This window comes from Aquarana catesbeiana, linkage group LG02, assembly GCF_042186555.1.
Source record: "Aquarana catesbeiana isolate 2022-GZ linkage group LG02, ASM4218655v1, whole genome shotgun sequence".
NCBI classification, from domain to species: domain Eukaryota; kingdom Metazoa; phylum Chordata; class Amphibia; order Anura; family Ranidae; genus Aquarana; species Aquarana catesbeiana.
The window spans coordinates 665,453,308-665,468,486 of record NC_133325.1 but is presented as its reverse complement, the minus strand read 5'-3'; the positions used below and the strand labels follow the sequence as shown (position 1 = coordinate 665,468,486).

Below are 15,179 nucleotides of genomic sequence, written 5' to 3'. Positions count from 1 at the left end.
GCGGGGCACACAAATCAGGGCTCGGGAGCGAGCACGCATGAGTGCCACTATAGCATATGCAGCTTGCTATGGGACACTTGGTAGGGGGAGGGGCCTTTGAGCTCTGCTGGGGGACTCGAGAATAGGAGGATCAGGGCTGCTCTGTGCAATACCATTCCACAGAACAGGTAAGTATAACATGTTTGTTATTCAAAAAAATAAAATAAAAAATGGAGCCTTAAGTATTACTTTGAGAGCACAACTGTACACATTTGTATGCATGCAGTGCTAAAGGATTGCAGTGGTTGGCAACAAGTGTTCCTGCAGACTGTGTCATGTGAACCGCTGCTGTCAACAGCCTTTTCCACAATTAGAACAATGGACCAAATCGTTAAGCGTCTGCTCTGCTTTTTCAAAAGTCTGTGTGTGTATGAGAGTGAAGGTAATAGAACACGGTTGAGACACTATTGATCTTTTTTTAGTCACCTCTGCTCCAGCTTTTAAAAGAAATGTGACCACTTTCAGAATTGATTTTGAAATCAGAAACTGTAGCATAAGGCCCCTTTCACACGGGTGGATAGAATTCAGCTTTTAGCTGTGGATAGATGAAGTTATCTACCGCAGTTAAACTTAGACAATGCTTTCCTATGGCCTCATTCACACACTGCATTTAGCAACGATTTCGTTACATGGGGTTTTGTGCGGTTAGAAAAAATAAAATTGACTGCGTCCAGGACCGATTTATTGCAGGTAATTGCAGTGTACTATTACTCCTGCGGATAGCAGCAACGAGGAAAGAAAAACAGGAAGCACATCAGAAATGGCAAGAATGTGCCAACACAGCCACATGTAAACGCAGCTAATCGCAATGTACAACTTCAATTGATCGCTGTGCCTGGAGTCTTGGAATTTCAAAATAACCAAACATGCTTTTAACAGTGGCTGAACAGCCGCCCGTGTGAAAGAGGCCTGCTGTTGTGAATGACAGCACACATATAGAGTATGATCCTCTGAGGTGTGTGATATATTGTGAGAAGCCATTTGCCATGCAGATTTTGTAAATGATTATATAAGTTCACTACTGTATAGTGATATGTGCATATATGTTTTTGTTTTCAAGGTGATGTTATTAACCAATTGGTTCCAAACCATGATTTAATATGGAAACTTACAATGGTTTATCAAGAAACCGCTATTCCAAAGGAGAGTGACACTCAATCTCTGCCCTGTGAGTACAGTGATAGAACAAGTGTCCCTCGTCGCAGCTTAGAGGAAGACACCCAGTCTGGCACCTTTGGGAGTGTCCTGGTTGGAAACCGTATTCAGGTCCCAAAAGAGAGTCGGGTATCTCCATCAAAGTCCACTTGCCGCAGCCCTGTAGCAGAGAACTTCCAGTGTGATGATAACACTTTTAAGCAGGATCTTCAAAGGAGTGCCCATGGACTATGTGGAAACTGGCTAGCATACTGGCAGTATGAGATTGGCGTGAGCCAGCAGGAACCTCATTTTTACTTTCACCAGATCAAGCTCCAGAGTTTCATAGGCCATTCTGGAGCCATCAAATCTGTTAAACCACTTAGTGGAGAAGATTTCTTTCTAAGCGGCAGTAAGGACAAAACAGTTCGGTTGTGGCCTTTGTACAACTATGGAGATGGCACCAGGGAGATTGAACCACGTTTTACTTATACTGAGCACAAGAAGACTGTGTTCTATGTAGGCCAGCTGGAATCTGTACAACAGATAGTGAGCTGTGATGGAGGAGTATGCATATGGGACCAATGTACAGGTATGAACCAACACATTATTAGTAGTCTGATGATAGTGCAGTAAACTAAACTGATATATATTTCTGTAAGCATTTACCTGGCACCGATAGTTACACCTGTATATTAATAGTAGATGTGGCTCTTTACAAGTATTTCTTCAATTTTTTTTTAAGCTGGAGTTTATTCTACTGATCTTTTTACCATCCCTTATTCCTCCTCTCCCCCCTCATCTCCTTGCTGACATTTTTATGTAAAACCTTTCTGGTTTAATTGCATACTTTATTTTTGACTTGGTGACGTAATCGCTGGGTCTTTGTGCTTTGTGCTTCTCTATGCAATGCAGGTAGAGTATAGTGATTAAGAGCCAACAGGGTGCTGAAGATAGTTTCCTAAAATCGCCACAGCAGCCGACCTCAGTACTCCTCTCAAGCCCTCAGTCCTGAAGTAAACAGTGGGCTGGTTCTTGGAAGGAGTGGAGATGTCAGTCTGGAGAAGTGGGCATTCCTAGGCATATTGTATTTTCATGCAAACTGCCCTAGGTTGAAGTATAACTAAAGGTAAAACTTTTTTTTTTTGGATAGAGTACAGAGGGATTAGAGCCCATGTCTGTTTTTATTGCTGTCTGTGCCTTCGTTAAAGGATAAGTTCACCTTTGGGAACACGTTACATGGCCGCGTCATTCAATTACACAGCTCTGTGTGTCAATGAACTACAAGTTTGACATCCTTTGCAGTTGTCAGCTTGTAGGTCTCAATGAACTACCATGGCACTGTGGAGCGCCATGGTAGTTAATTGATTCTTCCTGTCAGATTGTATCTGCTTGCCCGTAAGTGACGTACGGGCACACAGTTACACTGGCAGATCTGCAGGAGACCTGCATGGCACCATGGATTTGCTGATTGCTGGTGCAATGCTTTGCAGGCTCCAAAAGAAAAAAATATTAAATGCACAATTTTTTACCTGCAAATAAAGGTGCATTTGTTATTTTTTTCTAAAAAGTGAACTTATCCTTTTAAGGAGATTCATCCTCTCTATTTGTCCTGTTTACAATTATCGTTGAAAGTGAAAGTAAAAAAAAAGAAATAAAGGGGAGATCTTCTAATGGGGACACTAGTTCTGGTAACTTGGGGTGACTAGGAATTCACTTAACTTTCAGGGATTTCCTCTCACTTCCGGTTTGGCTATGGGACAGAAAGTGAAGGGGAATCTCCACAATGGGACAGATGGTGGGGGAAAAAAAAAACATCTGACGAGTTATAACCCTTCCTTACTCTATCCAAATGTAAAAAAAAGTTTTTCCTATAGTTCTTTTTTTTTTAAGCCCACAGGTAAAGGTGAGCTGCCATGTTGGAAAATACTGAAACCAATGAATAAAAGGGGTGGGCTAATGATAGTAGGACTGGGAAGGGCTAACGATGCTGAACTTCATCCAGGAAATTAGGATGGCTGTATTTGATTTGCTGCAGCTTCCAATTCACACTGTGAGAAGCTCACAATGTGCAGTGAAATCAAGGTAAGCAACTTCAGTGCAAGATTGAAGGGTAAGTCTGGACTTCAGATTTAAATGATAAACTATTATTTAATGACCTTTGTTTACCAAGTACACTCTAGTGTGTAATCATATTAGTAACCTCCCCACCTCCTTTCACTCTGAATAAAAGGGCTGCTTAAAAGCAAATGCCAGAAGGGTCACTGAAGAAAAGGGGATTGCCCTAAAATAGCTCAGTGATGTAAAATACATGGTTTGAGCATTCCAGTTATTATGCTTCAGATAGTGTGTCATACTAACATACTGGCCCCTGCTGCCCGCAAGTGGACACCTGCTGTGCATATTCCAGTTAAGGCATTTACAGCTTTATCACCATTAGCCCCTTGCAAATGTAATTTTTTTTTTTTTTTTTTATCAAGTCTGTTTAATAAAGGATTTATGCACTGATGTGCTCCTTATTTTGTTTTTACTATGAGAAACTTGCTTTTTCTTCTGCTAGTCAGACATTTGTTTTCTCTGCAGCCGGCCAAAGATTGGCATCATACATTTAAGTACCCTAAAATATCCTTCACACCAGATGTGAAAGCCATATTTCCTCTGTTGCATGGCATGTAGAAATCAGAATTAGAATTCTGAGCTCTGTTCCTAGACACCACTAAGGAGGCACTTGATTGCCCCCTCCACATTCGGGGGTACACCTGAGGCAGAGCCAACTACAAGATAGTGGACTGTTACTGCACTGGAACTACAGGCTCTATTGCAAGTAAATGTTGTCTTTTATAGGAAAGCCAGATCATGTACACCGCCTCAGTAGGCCTTGCTTACTACACAGTGTAACCCCTGCTGGGGCTTCTTAGGAGTTTTTTGAGAGGCGTTTGAAGGGTTTATTTATACAGGTGACAGGTATATGCAGTTTTTTGATCCTAGAGGCCACACACTGTTAATATTCTTTCCAGGTCCCCAGTATATTGTGGGGTGGCTTGAGTGTATTGCTTCTGGGCAATAAATGCTGCCTTATCCTAAATTATATAAGTAATAAATTCACTGTCTCTAGTCTTTTTTTTATTTCTCATAACTTTTGTTTTAACTGAGAGTTGTGTGTGTGTTCTATAGTTCAAAAATATTGTATTTGGCTATCCAGTCTTCTAAAAGAATTCCTTTTCTGCCATCTAGTGCCTGGTTTTTGTATGGCTGCTTCTGCTCAGTTGCATCGGTACAAAATGTAGCTTTTCAAATTGAAATAAACTTTTGTGTTACATGGTAATTTGCACCTGGTTGCACTTTAAACTGACAAGTACATTTTTGCAAATAACTGTCACCAAAAAACAGGAAAAGGCTTCTGAGTAAGTCCAAAGGTAAGCCTTGTAGGAGAATGTGCCTTCACTAATGGTTTTTGTACAGCCATTACAAATATCCAGTAATACATAGTACCATAATGCTACAATCCATGGTTGCCGTTTTTAGACATTCCAGTAACTTACAGAACAAATGCCTACCATGTTTAAAGTGGGTTTAAAGGCAGAAGGTTTTTTTCCATAATGCATTAAAGAGGGAGTCCTGCAAAAAAAAAAATAATTTAAATGTCAGCAGCTACAAATACTGCAGCTGCTGACTTTTAAAATAAGGACACTTACCTGTCTCAGGGTCCAGCGATGTCGGCACCCGCGGCCGAACCGGCCTGACTGACATGCTGCACCACCGATCGCCTCGCTACGTGCCCCAGCGGGCGCGCGCCTGCTCTTATCCTGAATGACGTCCAGTCAGGATAACGGAATCACCGCTCGGCTGTCGTTTTGCTATAGGCCGGGTGGGAAGTGGTTAAAGAATTGAGATTGTGTTTCTTTTCCCCTCGCGATCTTAACACAGCATTTTCCCGATTTTAGTGCAGAGAGTTCTCTGCTCTTTGCTGACAGCTGTCAAAACCAAAAAAACAGTCAGCCTGCCAAGTTTATAACAACATCGCTTAGGCAGAGATAAAGATAAAACATTGCATCTTCTGTTCTTTTAGATCAAAGGGATGAACTTCGGTCTATAAATGAGGTCAACTTAACCACTTCAATACAGGGTATTTTCACCCCCCTCCTGCCCAGGCCAATTTTCAGTTTTCAGCACTGTCGCATTTTGAATGACAATTGCGCGGTCATGCAACACTGTACCCAAATTAAATTTTTATCATTTTTTTTCCCACAAATAGAGCTTTCTTTTGGTAGTATTTGATTACCTCTGTGGTTTTTATTGCGCTATAAACAAAAGAACAGTGACAAGATTGAAAAAAACACAATGTTTTTTACTTTTTGCTATAATATCTCAATTTAAAAAAAAAAAACTATTTTTTTCCTCAGTTTAGGCCAATATGTATTCTTCTACATATAGGGGATAGATTTATGGCATTATATATCTATATATCATTTTAAAATTTTTTTTTTACTAGTAATGGCGGCGATCTACTTTTTTTAAAATTTTTTTTTTTTTAATTTTTATCATGACTGTGACATTGCGGCAGACACATTGGACAATTTTGACACTATTTTGGGACCATTTACATTTAAACAACGATCAGTGCTATAAAAATGCACTGATTATTGTATAAATGTCACTGGCAGGGAAGGGGTTAACACTAGGGGGTGATCAAGGGGTTAAATGTGTTACATAGGGAGTGGGTCTAACCTGTAGCAGGAGGGGGCTGACAAGGGGAGGAGACTGATCAGTGTTCCGCTGTACTGGGAACACATGATCGGTCTCCTCTCCCCTGACAGGACATGGATGTGTGTTACCGGCAATTGCGAGTAACACTCCCGAGTGACGTGGCAGGCGCGCCCCCTAGACTGCCAGGAAGCCCAGGACTTCATATGACGCCTGCCCAGGATGGGAGATCCCTCCTGCGGACGTCATTTGACAATAGCTGGGATGTGAAGTGGTTAAAGACTAAACCTTTTTTCTGACATTTTGTTTTGCTTACAAGTTAAAATCGTATTTTTTTGCTGGAAAATTACTGAGAACGTTGTTGCAATATTTTATGTCGCACTGTATTTGCGCAGCGCTCTTTCAAACGCAAATTAAAAAAATATATATACTTTAATGAATTCATAAACAGTAAAGTTAACCTGATTTTTTTTGTGTAATAAGAAAGCTGATGTTACGCCGTGAGAATTGTGATCTTTATTCTAAGCAAAAAAATAGTGATTCCCCTTTTTTCTCCAAAATCGCGCAGCTCTAAGCTATACCATAAAAGTACTCAAATGGTTACTATTCTATTTATCTATTAAAAAAAAATGTACTCTTTAAAGTTAAAATACCTAACAAAACTAACCAAAGTACAAACTAAAAATGCACATCAGACAATGTGATGTAAATGTCCATGATCTAACTTGACATAGTCCACTATGATGACGATCACTCGTGATAAAACAGGTTGCGTGAAGCCACTGACATCACCACGTAGTAACGCTGTGGACTGGAGTTTTTTGTGCTTGTACAGAGCCTTTTATGCAAATTACATTTTTAAAATCTTTTTTTACCAATGTAATTTATCCAGATTTACACTATTAGGAGTGTTCCCTTGTCTTTCTTCCCATGCTATACTAACGTTGATATCTGAAGGAGCAATAATTATTATTATTTTAGGTACTTCTATAGCGCTGTCAATTTACGCAGTGCTTTACATATACATTGTACATTCACATCAGTCCCTACCCTCAAGGAGCTTACATGTTTGTGTTTTGGATTTTGATCATGGACATTTAGGCCCCTTTCACACTGGGGCGGCGTTGGCGGTAAATCGCCGCTATTGTTAGCAGCGCTTTACCGTCGGTAATCGGCCGCTAGCAGGGCGGTTTTACCCCCGCTAGCGGCCGAGAAAGGGTTAAAAACCCCCACAAAGCGCCTCTGCAGATTCGCTTTGCCGGCAGTATAGCCGCGCTGTCCCATTGATTTCAATGGGCAGGAGAGGTGTATACACCGCTTCTTCACCGCTCCGAAGATGCTGCTAGCAGGACTTTTTTTCCCATCCTGCTAGCACACCGCTCCAGTGTGAAAGCCCTTTGGGCTTTCACATTGGAGACAAAGCAGCGGCACTTTCAGGTCGGTTTGCAGGCCCTATTTTTAGTGCAATAGCACCTGCAAACCGCCCCAGTGTGAAAGGGCCCTTACATCATAATATTCTATGTGCAGTTTTAGTTTTGTGCTTTAGTTAATTTTGTTAGGTGTATCAACTTTTTATATAGCAACTGTCATTTTTTTGACTGTGGTATAGGGCAACGCTTTGTGTACAGTTTAGCAGATTTTGTTTGGTTTAGTTGGGTGAATACACGAAATGTAACACATTTTTCATTTATGCGTACTTCTATGTCCCCATTTTCCAGCCACTGGGTGACATTCCAGTGTTCCTCATATCTCTGAACATGCACAGGCAGATGTGGTACTCTGACCTTATCAGACTTTTGGTAGATGTTGCTTGAGCTCTTCCAAATCATCTGAATATTGCAAGTACTGGTTTACTTTCCTGCTTCATGGTCTGGCTTTTAACAACATGGCTGTTGAAGTCCAGGTCTTGGGAGACAGGATTCCTCCAAATCATTGATTTCTGTGATTCTAAAAGCTTAGAAAGTGCACTTCCACGAGGTGTGCCATCATACTTTGTGTGATACAAGGAAAAAAGCCTTCATCCCAAAATATACTCTGTTAGATGAATCCTGGCCTTTTTGCAGTTTTAAGCTTTTTTTTATTTCATGTAGAGTCAGATCTTGGTACTTGCAGTCTTGTTCCCAAGGCCGCTAGCCTCACATTCTTTAAAGTGGACCTTCAGTCATTTTTTCACATTTCCATCTATTAACCACTTCCATACAGGACATTTTCACCCCCTTCCTGCCCAAGCCAATTTTCAGCTTTCAGCGCTGTCACACTTTGAATAACAATTGCGCTGTCATACAACACTGTACCCAAATGAAATTTTTATCATTTTTTCCCCACTAATAGAGCTTTCTTTTGGTGGTATTTGATCACCCTTGCGGTTTTTATTTCTTGCGCTATAAACAAAACAAGAGTGACAAGTACTTTTTGCTATAATAAATATACACATTTTTTTTTTTTTTTTGTAAACAAATTTTTTCCTCAGTTTAGGGCGATACATTCTTCTACATATTTTTGGTAAAAAATATTGCAATAAGCATATATTTATTGGTTTGCGCAAAAGTTATAGCGTCTACAAAATAAGGGGATAGATTTATAGCATTTTTATTATTTTTTTTTTTTCTAGTAATGGCGGCGATCTGCGATTTTTATCGTGACTGCAATATTGCGGCGGACACATCGGACAATTTTGACACATTTTTGGGACCATTCACATTTATACAGCGATCCGTGCTATAAAAGTGCATTGATTACTGTATAAATGTGACTGGCAATGAAGGGGTTAACCAGGAGGGGGCGCTGTAGGGTTAAATGTGTTCCTAAGGAGTGATTCTAACTGGGGGGGGGATTCACAAGGGGAGGAGACCGATCAGTGTTTCTCTGCACTAGGAACACACCATCGGTCTCCTCACATCTGACAGGATGTGGATCTGTGTGTTTACATACACAGATCCACGGTCCTGCTCGGTTACCTGGCAACCGCGGGTGCCCGGCGGACATCGCGGCCGCCGGGCATGCGCACGGGGACCCGAGTGACGCGGCGGGCGCGCGCGCCACCTAGGGATCCTGGAAGGCAGCTCCGTCATATGACGGCGGCCCAGGATAACAGCTGCACCGTCCCGCCGTCATATGACAGTGGGCGGGCAGCAAGTGGTTAAATCTTCTGCCCTTGATGTTTTAACTTTGGATAGTAAAACATATATTTTTTTTTTTTCTGCCAGTAAATACCTTATACAGGCCACTTCCTGTTTCTTGTCTGGTCATTAGCCTAGGCTTATGACATCATGCACAGCTCTCTCACTCACTCTCTCGAGTTTGTTAGAAAGGGAGGGGGGATGTCATAAGTGCGCCAATGTCCTCGGCCGACCACTGCATTTGCTGTCTGGGTTGGTGAGTGTGGTTGGTTAACCATCTATACACACTAAACATTCTTGATTATTTTTTTCCTTAGAGTACGGTTCATTACATTTTTATATATATTTCATAGGTATGTCTATCCCATCTGCTCCTGACGAGTGGGAATACCCACGAAACACGTCGAGCTACACTTGATGCTACAGCTACACCCTATATGGACTGATATTTACTTACAACCATTATACTCTATGATATCACTTATACCATTTGGTGGATGCACATATACCATGTGGGCGCATGTGCCAGCATCGGGCATGTTGCCATTGGCAATCGCATGCCACATTTATTTACACATCCATCACTTTGATCATGTGTTGCTATGCATGTACTTTCTTCATCATATTTAGGCCCTGTGCACGCTCGATGTGTGTGTGTGTGTGTGTGTGTGTGTGTGTGTGTATATATATATATGAACTATGTTTTATATGTGATCTAATAAATATTTTATATTGTAACTTACCTCCACTATCCAGTTGCTTCATTTAAAGTCCCAACTCCCATTTAGTTTTCATTTAAGTGGGCCAATAAAAGCTGCAGAGCTAGAGGTGCCCACATTTAAAATGGCTGCAACCAGTCTCAGTGGAGGGAGATTTCTGCAGCATATTTGACAAGTATAGAATCACAATATATATAAAATAATATGCAAAGTGGTTGGAGGAAAGCTTCAGAATGGCAAAGATGTTTTTATTACAAATTATGTGAGCAGACTGCAGTTCCTCTTTAATTAAGACCTTGTGTTGTACAGGGAGTCTTATCCTGGCAGTGCAATTTTTTAAGGCCAGGCACACTCTGTGCATTCTTTTTGTGCTTTTTGGCATCAAGCAACTGTTTCCCAGATTCACAAGGCTGCCAACTTCTATTCTGTTCAAATATTCTCTAAGTTTTGTCAGGTGAATTTTCAGGCGTCATCTGATGCCAACTTCAATCATAAGGTCCTTCAAGCGGCTTGTTGAGCTGCAGGGGGGCCATGTTCTGTTTTTAGTTGCAGTGGCCTGTTACTTTTACTATCTCTCTTGTTTTGACCACTTGTTCCTCAATGAAAGAAAAATTTGAATTTTTGTACTTAAGTTAAAGCCTAGTCTTGAAGTTTCAATGAGAGACACAGAATCCCACCCCTATAATCTTCCTCTGTATATTGCTTGCAACAAAACTGAGGCATGTTGGGACTGGGAGGAGTTATACCTGGCTTGCCGCAGATTTTTTTTTTTTTTGGTTAGTGTTCCTCCAATGCTATTACAATCTGCTGTGGTATGGCCTTATGTTTTCACATTCTCTCTACAATAAATTTCAGTGAGCCATCATGATACTTATCCTAGCCAAAACTTTCTGTCTAGGTTACAGTGATCACTAGCACAAATGGTGATGGTGAGTCTTTGCAAAAAAGGGACACAAACTGCAGTAAAAATAAATTGAGGAAAGCGGAAAAATAACACTGGACCCGTAGGGTTGTCTCACTGGTATTGCGATAAAGTGTCCCTAATCGCGCATCATTAAAAAAATATATATATAAGTATTATCAAATGCTATATTGCATGCTGTTCATACCCACTATGAGATTTGTTTTCTGTATTCTGCAAAAAAACTGGTTGACCCTGCTGTTCTCTATCTCCACCTTTTTCCTTTCCCCAATTCAGCAAGAGATTTTGCAGCTGTGGTGGCAACTCTGCACATGCTCATTTTTCAGTGCATTTCTATGCTGAGCACTTCCTCCCTATCACATCTGAGCAGCTCATGTGACTTTAGAGCAGGGGTCTCAAACTGATGGCCCTCCATCTGTCGCAGAACTACAATTCCCTTGAGGCAGTGCAAGGCTGATAGTTACAAGGTTTACTCCCAAAGGCAGAGGCATGATGGGACTTGTAGTTCCACAACAGCTAGAGGGCCACTAGTTTGAAACTCCTGCTTTAGAGAGACGTATGTGGGTGTATACACACTGGTAAATGACAACCCACTCCCTCCCTCTTCCTCCATGCCCACTAACCAGCTCAGCACAATGGGGACATTACATGTCACCTCCCTCTTATAACACAGGCTGGAGGGGCATGACACAGCCTGTGACTGGCAGAAATCCACCCATATTATGTTATTTCCACAAAACAGTGCCATCATCCATTTACAGAGATAGAAGGGACAATGTAAATTAAATGGTGTGTGTTTAGTATCACTTTAAAATATTGATGTTGATGTAAATGATCTGATTCCTGGGCAGGCAACTTCTGCACCCCAGAGAATCACCATGGTCTCCTTGGCTTGTAGTGTAATGTATCAAGAATTGAAATTGAAGCGCTACACCACTGCCAAGCGGTCCAGATTCAACTTTATTCTGATTAAGTCAGGTGGAAAAGAGTATTCAGCAGGTTTCCAGTTTCCAAGAGCACCCCCTTCATCATGGCTTGATTGACAACAATGTGAACAGACTAGAAGTGAACCGGACCTTTCATTTTTTCCCAGAGTGATTGCATGCACAGGCCTTGTCGGCAGCTTGTTTGGTGCTTTTAAACCCCTCAAACTCTTTGGAAACTTTTTGGACTATCCCCCTGACCTTTACTGGAATAAAGTTGTATCTGGGCCTTCTAGCAGCGGTGTGGCACTTCCGTTTCATTTTCTGTTACAGGAGTAAAAAAATCTGACAGGGATTTGACCATTCCCTCGTTTTTAGTATCCTAGTGAGAAGCTCAGACTAATCCAGTGAAACAAACGGTAGTGTAGACTTATTGGTTTTGGTTTATAGCAGCCATGAAGGGAGAATGTGTTAAAGGGAACAAAAAGGTATAATTGGGTATGGTAGCAAAGAAGACATTGTCTCCTGTCACCGGTTTAGAACCACTAGATGTAATAGATATGCCTAGAATTATTTTTTTTTTTTGTATTGCCAGTTATGGTGTAGTGATTGTGTGTATATTCAACACAATAGTTGAAGGCTTGCCATTCTAATATAACAGTTAGCTTAACAATAACTTCCTTTTCAATGTTTTCTGTGTTATAGGTAAAACCATTCGGACTTATGAGGCTGGAGATACTAAGGTACCCATAACAGCTGTGGCGACAATGCCTCCACCTTACTCCAGTGTGACATTTGCAAGCCCTGACTCAATGCTTCGTTTTATCGATCCTCGGAAGCAAGGACTTCAGGTTCTTAATCTATACCACTGTGTTCATTTTTTTTTTTCTTTGCCATAGATTTCTATATGGTTTCCTGGTTTTTGATCTCTCACTATCACTGCTGATATGTTGCATACTAGGTAAAGTTTCCTGGTTGCTCCGCTACTGTGTGCTTCTAAAGATTGCACAACAGGCACACTCCCCCTTTATACAGTTTTGTATATTAATCTCCACCTTAAAAAAAAAAAAAATTTCAGGTAACAAGCTAATGAATTAAACCCTTCCCCCACCCCCCCAAAAAAAAAAAAATAAATAAATAAATCCATTCTAGAATTTAGTTATTTTTAGGTGACATGAAACATCTGCTTGCACTGGCTTTAAAATGTATTTCCTATTACATTCCAACACCCCCAAAGTCATTATTGGGAACTCCCTAAGCTTACTCTTTTTTTCCTTACTTTCTGTAATGCAATAAAAATGATTTGTGGTCATGAGGCAATAAGACAAACATGTTTGCAAGGAAATTTAGTGTAGGAATATTAAACGGGTGAAGGAGCTAAGGGCTCAATTCGGCAAGTAAATTGGTTCACCAAAAAAAAAAAAAAAAAAAAACCTCAACTTCTAGGTGCCCAGCAAAGTGACCCATGAATGCCATCTCTTGCAAATGATAAGATACAATGTATTGTACTGATATGCAAAACAGTATCCAGTCAGAAACGTGTCAGTTTGTGTTTTAAAGTGATTGTAAAGTCTTGTGGGGTTTTAAAAATAGCGAACATGTTATACTTCCTCCTCTGTGTAGTGGATTTGCACAGAGCAGCCCCGATCCTCTTCTTCTCGGGTCCCTCTTTGGTGCTCCTGGCCCCTCCCTCCTATTGAGTGCCCCCACAGCAAGAAGCTTGCTATGTGGGGGCACCTGAGCCGAGTCACAGCTCCGTGCGTCCATTCAGACATGGAGCCAAAGCCCAGCCCCACCCCCTTTCTCTCCTCATTGGCTGATTGACTTTGACAGCAGCGAGAGCCGCTGGCGCCGCGCTGCTGTCTCAGCCAATGAGGGGAGTCCCAGGCAGCTGAGACAATGAGGTGGGCTGCTGCACACAGAATGCTTTTTTTTATCTTAATGCACAGAATGCATTTAGATAAACAACCTTCTGGCTTTACATCCACTTTAAATCTTGGTTTTTGGACATGACAGGTTCTGTCAGAGAAGAAGAAAGTCAGCACTCAACCCATAGACCTCACAACTAGGCAAACTAGGCGGAATACCTGTATCCACTCTAAACCTTCATAAGAACAAAAATAAGAAGCAATGACAATGCTTTCCTTACCCTCTGCTTTTCAACATATTACTATTTTAAAGACTACTTTTGTAGTTGTCATTAGATGTCATCAGTTTTACTTTTGTTAATTGTACACTGATTTGTCTCTGCTCTCTCCCTTAGCATGAATTCAAGCTAGCTAACCATATGAATGCAGGCCTCATCCGTTACCTAGCAGTTAGCCCAAATGGCCGCAGCGTTATTGCAGGTTATTCATCTGGATTCATTATATTGCTGGACACCAGAACCGGTCTGGTTCTACGAGGGTGGCCTGCCCACGAGGGTGATATCCTTCAGATGAAGGTAATTTAAATGTAACACAAAAGAACATGTAATATATATACAGTATGTGTATCATTTGTACCAAGACGTTTAAAAGAAAGTAAAGTGCAGATGCATTAAACTTCCCATTAAGGAAGTCTATAAAAGATTCCAGCTGTAAGGTTTGTAAGCATGGACTCTGCTACAGATCATTTCATGCATTGCACCATCCTATCCAGAATACTTGTCTTTTCCTTGTGGCTGCGATTACAAGGACACCCACATAGTAGTTAAATATTTTATAAGTATTGTAGAAAAAGCTTCTGATGCCTTTCTGGTTGTAATGGTGAATAAAAATTCAGAGCAACACATCTTTAAAACATACTGTCCAGTACACACTTTTCCTTTATTCTAAAATAACTGTATTACCTTGGATAGCTAATGTCTGTATGTGGTGTGACTGCAATTCTTACTGCTCTTAAAACCCACCTCTTTGTCTCTTTTGGAATTAAAATATGAAGATTCAGGTTTTCATGCCATCATTCACCCTAAATGCACTCCCATTTGCTTTTCTGTTGCTTTTTCTTGCCTAGGATAGAACCTAGAGCGTTTGATTGCAGAAAGTATAGTGGAGATATTTTTTAACGGGAAGGATTGTTCCCTGCTGGAAATTTACGGACCTGGGGTTATTTCTTTGGCAGATGCTGCTGAGGTGCTTCAGTACTTCAGGCTCTCTCTCACAGGCAGCAGTATCCCTTGATCTTGCAGGTGATATTTAAAAAAAATATCTCCAATTTGTCAGTCTGGATAAAACCTGAAGCAGCAGTTTATTTTTTCCGTATTTCCATTCCGTTAAAGAATAAGTTCACCTCTTTTGAGCATGCTACACGTTCCGACATTTTTAAAGGTGGAACATGTAACATATTCCCACTGCTGCAACCACTCCTTACTGCCTTCTCTCCCTGCCACAGCAGTATGGGGCAAATTTCCCTGTACTAGCTGTCACTTTTTGAATCCGGCACGCCCGTGCGGGTCCACCCACATGTCATTCGCTTACAGAGCTTTGTGTATGAATGAATTACAAGCTCTGACATCCTTTGCTACTGTCGGCTTGTAGTTCTCAATGATTTTCCATGGTGCTGCTGAGCACTGTTAGTTCATTGAGTCTTCCTGTCAGTGTGAAACTCCCTGGCTGTACAATGTACAGGGCAGACCGCT

At 41.1% G+C, this 15,179-nt stretch overlaps 1 protein-coding gene across 1 annotated transcript in view; it reads left to right on the top strand.

The window, feature by feature from the left end:
* The window catches only part of WDR81 (WD repeat domain 81), a 95,046-nt gene that overhangs the window by 47,705 nt on the left and 32,162 nt on the right, over window positions 1-15,179 (top strand). Inside the window, exons 8-10 of the mRNA XM_073616624.1 lie at window positions 1,100-1,765; window positions 12,266-12,411; window positions 13,824-14,003. Coding sequence (XP_073472725.1) covers window positions 1,100-1,765; window positions 12,266-12,411; window positions 13,824-14,003 — 992 coding nt within the window. The remainder of the gene's footprint in view (window positions 1-1,099; window positions 1,766-12,265; window positions 12,412-13,823; window positions 14,004-15,179) is intronic.